At 29.1% G+C, this 6,377-nt stretch overlaps 2 protein-coding genes across 2 annotated transcripts in view; both read left to right on the top strand.

Annotated features, from left to right (window-relative positions):
- The first annotated feature begins 810 nt into the window (after nucleotides 1–810).
- Nucleotides 811–3,939, top strand: LOC108730500 (uncharacterized). Its single transcript, XM_018460230.1, has 3 exons — nucleotides 811–955; nucleotides 1,026–1,175; nucleotides 2,153–3,939. Exon 3 carries the CDS (start codon nucleotides 2,343–2,345, stop codon nucleotides 3,909–3,911), a length of 1,569 nt encoding a protein of 522 aa, XP_018315732.1. The 5' UTR covers nucleotides 811–955; nucleotides 1,026–1,175; nucleotides 2,153–2,342; the 3' UTR covers nucleotides 3,912–3,939.
- A 1,272-nt stretch (nucleotides 3,940–5,211) lies between these two features.
- Nucleotides 5,212–6,377, top strand: part of Surf6 (Surfeit locus protein 6) — a 2,035-nt gene continuing 869 nt past the window's right edge. Inside the window, exons 1-3 of the mRNA XM_018460202.1 lie at nucleotides 5,212–5,418; nucleotides 5,903–5,950; nucleotides 6,211–6,376. Coding sequence (XP_018315704.1) covers nucleotides 5,301–5,418; nucleotides 5,903–5,950; nucleotides 6,211–6,376 — 332 coding nt within the window. The 5' untranslated portion in view covers nucleotides 5,212–5,300. The remainder of the gene's footprint in view (nucleotides 5,419–5,902; nucleotides 5,951–6,210; nucleotide 6,377) is intronic.

The following is a 6,377-nucleotide window of genomic DNA, read 5'->3' on the forward strand; positions in this document are numbered from 1 at the left end:
TTTTCACAAAAAATTCACAAAAAATTGTTGATCGAAGCCAGGGCTCCCAAACCAGGACCCCTTAATAAAATATTAAACAATAATACTTGAAAATCAATAAACTGTTAAAATAAACATAATTTATAGCCTTCCAGCTGAACTACAAAGGCGTAACCAATAGATGATGCAATATCTACATTAAATAAACAAGTTATTGATATAGTTACGATAGCTGATTTGAATTTCGCGCGGTTAATGATTAACCAAAAACCAATATATTTGCGAACACTTGGTCTGTTCGCCTTGCTTACACTTTTTACACTCAGCATCTTCGTTTTCTCTCTTTTCAGCGTCAAATATATATCTGTCTCGTTTTAAGTGTAAAAAGTGTAAAAAAAGTGTAAGCAAGACGAACAGACCAACTTTTGCTTGATTGAAGAATGTGCAGTTGTGTGCAGCTTCCTGCAGGTCTCACCTGGTCTTACCTGTCTTCTTATGCCATTCTTCCACCGAAGAGTTTTTAGAAACTTAAGTCAGATCACTTAAAATTTGTTTTATGACCATCGATGATTGGGTGATGATTGGTGATTATTGGAAGGGTCTAGTCAATCTATTGTTGATCAAATTTACCTGTTTACCTGATCATAGAGACCAGGGTTATTTTTTGGGAGAAAGAAGAAGGAAGAGCACGTTTTTTTGTGTAATCGATTATTAACCGAGTATAATCTTTTCGATTGTCGAGATTCGTGGGAATAAAATTTTTATATACATATATGACAGTATAAAACAATAACAGGAAAGATCTCTTCTCTAACATATAATAATTTCTGATTAGGTATATATGCAATATATGCTTGTTTAAGAAAGAATAGTTTGGAATAGTTTTTGCACGTGATTGCTATTAGCTATGCCTATTAGCCAGAAACGTTGCTGCTGTATTGTTTTTAAAAAACAAAGCTATATTTTGTAACATCAGGTGAGAATCATTTATTTACTAGATAATAAGTTAAAAAGAGGTTTTTTATTGTAATAAAATTTCTGATTAGGTACACATGCAACACGTGCTTGTTTAACAAGGAATAATTTGGAATAATTTTTGCATGCAGTCCTGTGAATCCTGCATATTGACCAGAAAAGTTGCTGCTGATTGCTGCTATATTGTTTATGAAAAACAAAGCTGGATTTTGTAACATCAAGTGAGAATTATTTACTAGATAATAAGATAAAACTATTATAATAAAACAGGGTTGTTAGTGATCAGGGAAATTAAAAAGTGATCAGGGAGAACTAGGAAAAGTCAGGGAAATTATTATTGAGAAATTTATTAATCTAAGATAAAATTAAATTACTATAAAATTCTAAGTTTAAACTTTTTACTTCTTTAAAAATTATGATATAGAATTTTTTTAATTTTTTAAAGATGCAATGCAAATATTTTTTTATTTTTAATTTTGCAATGAGCAATTTGCAGAAAACCATTAACAGACATTGTTAAAAAGAAAAAAACTTAACTTTGTAAAAGTCAAAATATGTATATATTAATGATGAACACTTTGTAAATCATTTCTAATTAAAATTAATTAAAACGATAATTAGAATATACAGTGTTTTAATAAAATGATTAATGCCCGTATTAGTTAATCGTTATATTTAAGGCTTCCTTAAATTTATCTTTAGATGCTCCACAAATTATTTTATTGGCTACTAGGCATCTAAAGATAAATTTAAGGAAGCCATGAATATAATTCTAGCTATGAATATGGAAATCTCAATAAGCAATATATGCAAAACAAAGATACATGTATATCCGTTTCCCGTAATTCATTTGTTTTTTAACTCACACACATACATCATGTATCACGGTATCAGTAGTCTTATGTTCCACTTAACGTTTGCAACACTCACTGCAAGTATCGTATTATTATTTATATTTGCAACTTGTTCTTCTAGGTAAATAATTCTTCGGATATGAATATTTTTTATTGTATTGTTTATGAAATAAAATATTTTAATATCTTTCTTTGTTTCTATTCAAAGAATCTTTCAGGTTTTAGTCAAGGAATTTTTTCAAAAAGTGATCGAGAAAAATTAGAGAAATTTTTTTTTTTTGCTAACAACCCTGTAAAATAAAAGAAAAAATGTCTTAATGCTAACTACATTAAACTGATTTTAGGTGAAAAAACTATACAAAACATAACTACACCAAGCGTTAAAAGACTGAAAATTTAGCTGAACTTGAGTGTGTACTCAAGTACTTGTAATTTATATTGCTTAATCTCTCAACCTAACTTTAATTTAATCTCAGCATAGAACTAAAAGAGTTCTCAAAAAGTATAATTATCAATAATCTATTATTCGATACCATGGATTTCGATAAGTACATTAAAGTAGATCCAGATGGGATTTACAATCTACATTTTTTAAACAAGGACAAACTGACTGTATCCGAGATAAAGGAAATATTTTCAGTTTATGGGAATGTTTTAGCCGTAAATGTTACTAAAGATGAAGCTGGATTTAGATTTATTAAGTATGGAACCTTAGATGAAACAATAGCTTGTTTAAAAGGTTTACAAGATGGTAGTAAGATACAGTTATTGCTAGAAAGAAGTAAAATGAAAGATAGAAAGATGATTAGAAAAGATTTCAATGGTGAAAACTTATCAAACGATGGAGGAAACAGCACTCATAAAATTTTCCATGAGAATGATATATCTAACAACGTTTTAAATACTTCTCAAAACTCTATGTATAATAATAAATTTATTTCAAATATAACTAAAGAAAATTCATCAGTGTTAAATGAAAAATCTTCATTGTCCTTAAAACAAACTTCCATGGAAAATAATTCTTCAGTTACAATGGATTATGAAAAGTACTATAGGACAACAAAAGACGGAGGTTTTAGCGTACATTTTGCAAATAAGAGAGGACTATCCTTAGAATATATAAAAGATACGTTTTCATCTTATGGAAATGTTGTATCCGTATATGAGGGAAGCTGTCAAAATGGATTGAAAGTTATAACTTATAAAACATTAGATGAAGTGATAAGTTGTTTAAAAGGTCTTCAAAATGATAGTCAGATATCAATATTACCACAAAAAGATAAATTAGGAGGCGAAGCAAGAGCAGCTAATCAAAACAGTTTGAACCCATGGCAGGCAACAAGGATGGAAGATACTTCACAAAAGATGTTCAGCACTGATAAACAATCTCATCATGAGAATAATAAACAGGAAAAATTGTCAGAATATAGAGGAAAACCATTTTACAGTTCAAGAGCTTTTGATAGGAATAAATTCCAAGGAGATAACTTTTCAGATAGTTCTCGCAATTCAGGGAACGACTATAAATCTAATGCGGACGAAATTAAACATAAGACTGCAGGTTCTCAAATGTTTGATGGAATATGCTCACCTTTACAACAAAAACTCATTAATAACGAAGATCATAATCAAGTAACGAGTAAAAAGCAAGAAGAAACTAAATTATATTCTTTAATGACTGAGACAGATAGCAAAATTGATAAAAATAAGCGATTTGGCATACATGATCGGAAAATGCCAATGTTAGTTTCTGATGCAGAAATGAAGCCTAACGAATCTGATGTGATGTCCGATAGCTCATTATCAAACGAGACTAGGAATTCGTCTAAAATTGTGTACATTCCAATGCAAGACATAATTGTTGCTAATATTCATAAAAATTATGGCGTACATTACATTTTACATTTGTTTGAGAAATACAGTCCAGTTTCAGCGACAGTTGTAAAGACAATTTCCAAAAATAATATACGATATTGTCACATTTATTTTAAAACTGTACAAGATGCGATAGCTGTTGAAGAAGAATTTGATAATTTTGATTTACTTGGAAAAAATCTTATTGTTTTACGAGAATCACGTTTGATAAATGAACGGTCTAAATAATTTTGTCTTTTTTCTTATATCAAATTATTGTAAGCTTTTCTTTTATTATTAATATTTTTTTTAATTGGTTTATTTGGTTCATATTAAAATATACCAGAGGGTTTGCGGGTTATCGCCGTGTTTTTGTCCATTACTAATGCCAACGTTTCGTAAAAACTTGCCGTTCGCTTCATCAGGGCGAAGAGTGCACTGATCTGTATTACGGCGAAATCCGCAAACCCTCTGGTATCTTTAAAGATACCAGCCGATATCTTTAAAAATGAAAGCTTAAAAAGCGTTATATTAAAATAATTTTATATACGATAACACATATGTAGTACAATCTCATAAAATTTGATAAAACATTTTGGTTTTAAACTAAAGAGGAGTATGAAAAGGATGTCAAAATTAATTTTTATAAGGATGTGTGTAATTTTTAATAGTAAAAATTTGCATGTCTATAGTGTTTTGTCTTCTTGTTTTTTTCCTCCTTTTATTTCTTCCTTTCATTTAGAAAGTAATATATTAATTTATACATATATATTTAAATTATACATAGATGTGTGCGTGCGTGCGTGTGTATATATATATATATGAATGTGTGGTATCCTCGATTTGTCCATCAATTATGTGATGCTGTTTCTTGCACAGAATCAGAATGTCAAGAATAAATTCGCGTATCGAATATGAGAGAAAGAAAAATAAGGATAAAATAATCATGTATTGTGGAATACACAGTTTCTGATAGAAAATTCTTATTCTCTGTTCTCTATTCTCTGTTCCTTTTATTCTACGCAACCCATAAAAGAAACACACAAAAAAATTTTTATACAAAAACGCAAAATGTAAAATTTTAATATAAAATTTTGAAAGAAATATTTTCCTAATTTGTACAACGTAAAATAAAAGAATTGATAAAAGATCAAAGAAGATTCTATTTCTGTTTTTAATTTTATTTTTAATTAACGTTCATAGAAAAATATGATAATACGAATCCCGAATCTATTATCTTCATATTCAAGTAGACTAGAACTAAGGAGGATCAACTCGCGTGGTGGGGGTGAGTCAAAAAACGTCCGCGGCTATTCACACGATGTGCAGCGGCACTGCGCATTGTGTGAAAGTTCGATATAAGAGCGACAAAGTGACGATTATAAAATGACAGAGCGACGACTATATAGAGCGACAGAGAGGACTAATGAAGCGCAAGAGTGGGGGAAGTTATCCGTCGCCACTTTTTGCCTCACCCCCACTACCGCTATTGGCACGAGTTGACTCTCCTTAGTTCTAGCACGTTCTAGTCTTCTTGTTCATATTCAAGGTTTGTGACGTTGGGTAACATAACCTATATCATAGTTATTTACATTTTAAGTTAAGTCTGGTTAAGTACACGTGAGTTTTGGGAAGAAGATGCAGTTAACAATGTCGAAAGGGTTTAATAAAGAGGAAGTACGTAAAATGCTTCAGAAAGAAGAACAATTTATTTCCCATATATTATCTATAATGCCCGTGTCGACGCATGAATTAGGTAAATATAATTTTTCAAGTAATCCCTGGTGAAAATTTTTCTCAGAATTTTTCATATAATTTTTCAGAATTTGTATGTAATTTTATAACTGTCTCACATTGTTTTATACGAATTGAAACTTCTCAGAAAATCTTTTCTTAAAATTTTCCATATATGTTAATGAAATATCGTAAGATTTCTAAAATTTTTTGTAAGTATAATTTCTGATGAAATGTTATAAAATCTAAAACATTAAAAAATATTTTTTTTTAATTATGGGATGAGAAATCTCATTGTCAGTATATTTCGATAATTCACATGTATGAAAAATTCTGAGAGAAGATGTAAACTTTCCGAATATTTCTGAGTATTTCTGAAAAATGTTCCAGTTCGTATAAAAATTATAAGAAAAATTTTCACCAAGGATATAATTTCTGAAATGTAAAGAATTTTTAAAAATAATAATTGGATATATTTCATGAATATATTCCCTGTTTTTATTTAGTTGAAAAAAATGATCCATCAATGAAGGAAGAAGAGCCTACAAAAAAAGGTATTATCTCTCTTTGTTTATTTGAAAGTATAAAATAATCTTGCAGAATTCAATCTATCCAATTCTCTAACCAATGATATTCTATCTACATTCATATTTTAATATGTAATATATATATTACATAGTAATAAAAATTGTAATCATTTTAATGATACTTTTTGTTTCAAGAAAGTTTGCATTTTTTCTGTTTATTAAAAGAAAAATCTTTATTCTCTGTGAATTTTATTGCTGACTCTATTTTACTGTATTTTCCATCGCAGTGAAGAATTTTGCTATACCAGGTAAAAAGACTAAAAGAGCACAGTCCTTTAAAGAGTTACATGCAAAATTGGAGGAATTAAAGGGCGTAAAGAAGTTACACTACAAACAAAAACTTCTTAAAAAAACTTTGAAAAATAAACTGAAAAATAAAACGAAAAAGGAAGAG

This window comes from Mycetomoellerius zeteki, unplaced genomic scaffold (genome assembly GCF_001594055.1).
Source record: "Mycetomoellerius zeteki isolate Tzet28-1 unplaced genomic scaffold, Tzet1.0 scaffold93, whole genome shotgun sequence".
Taxonomy (NCBI): domain Eukaryota; kingdom Metazoa; phylum Arthropoda; class Insecta; order Hymenoptera; family Formicidae; genus Mycetomoellerius; species Mycetomoellerius zeteki.

What these genes read in the sequence shown, in the direction of transcription:
- LOC108730500 (XM_018460230.1), top strand. Translation starts at nt 2,343, where the DNA reads ATGGATTTCGATAAGTACATTAAAGTAGATCCAGATGGGATTTACAAT.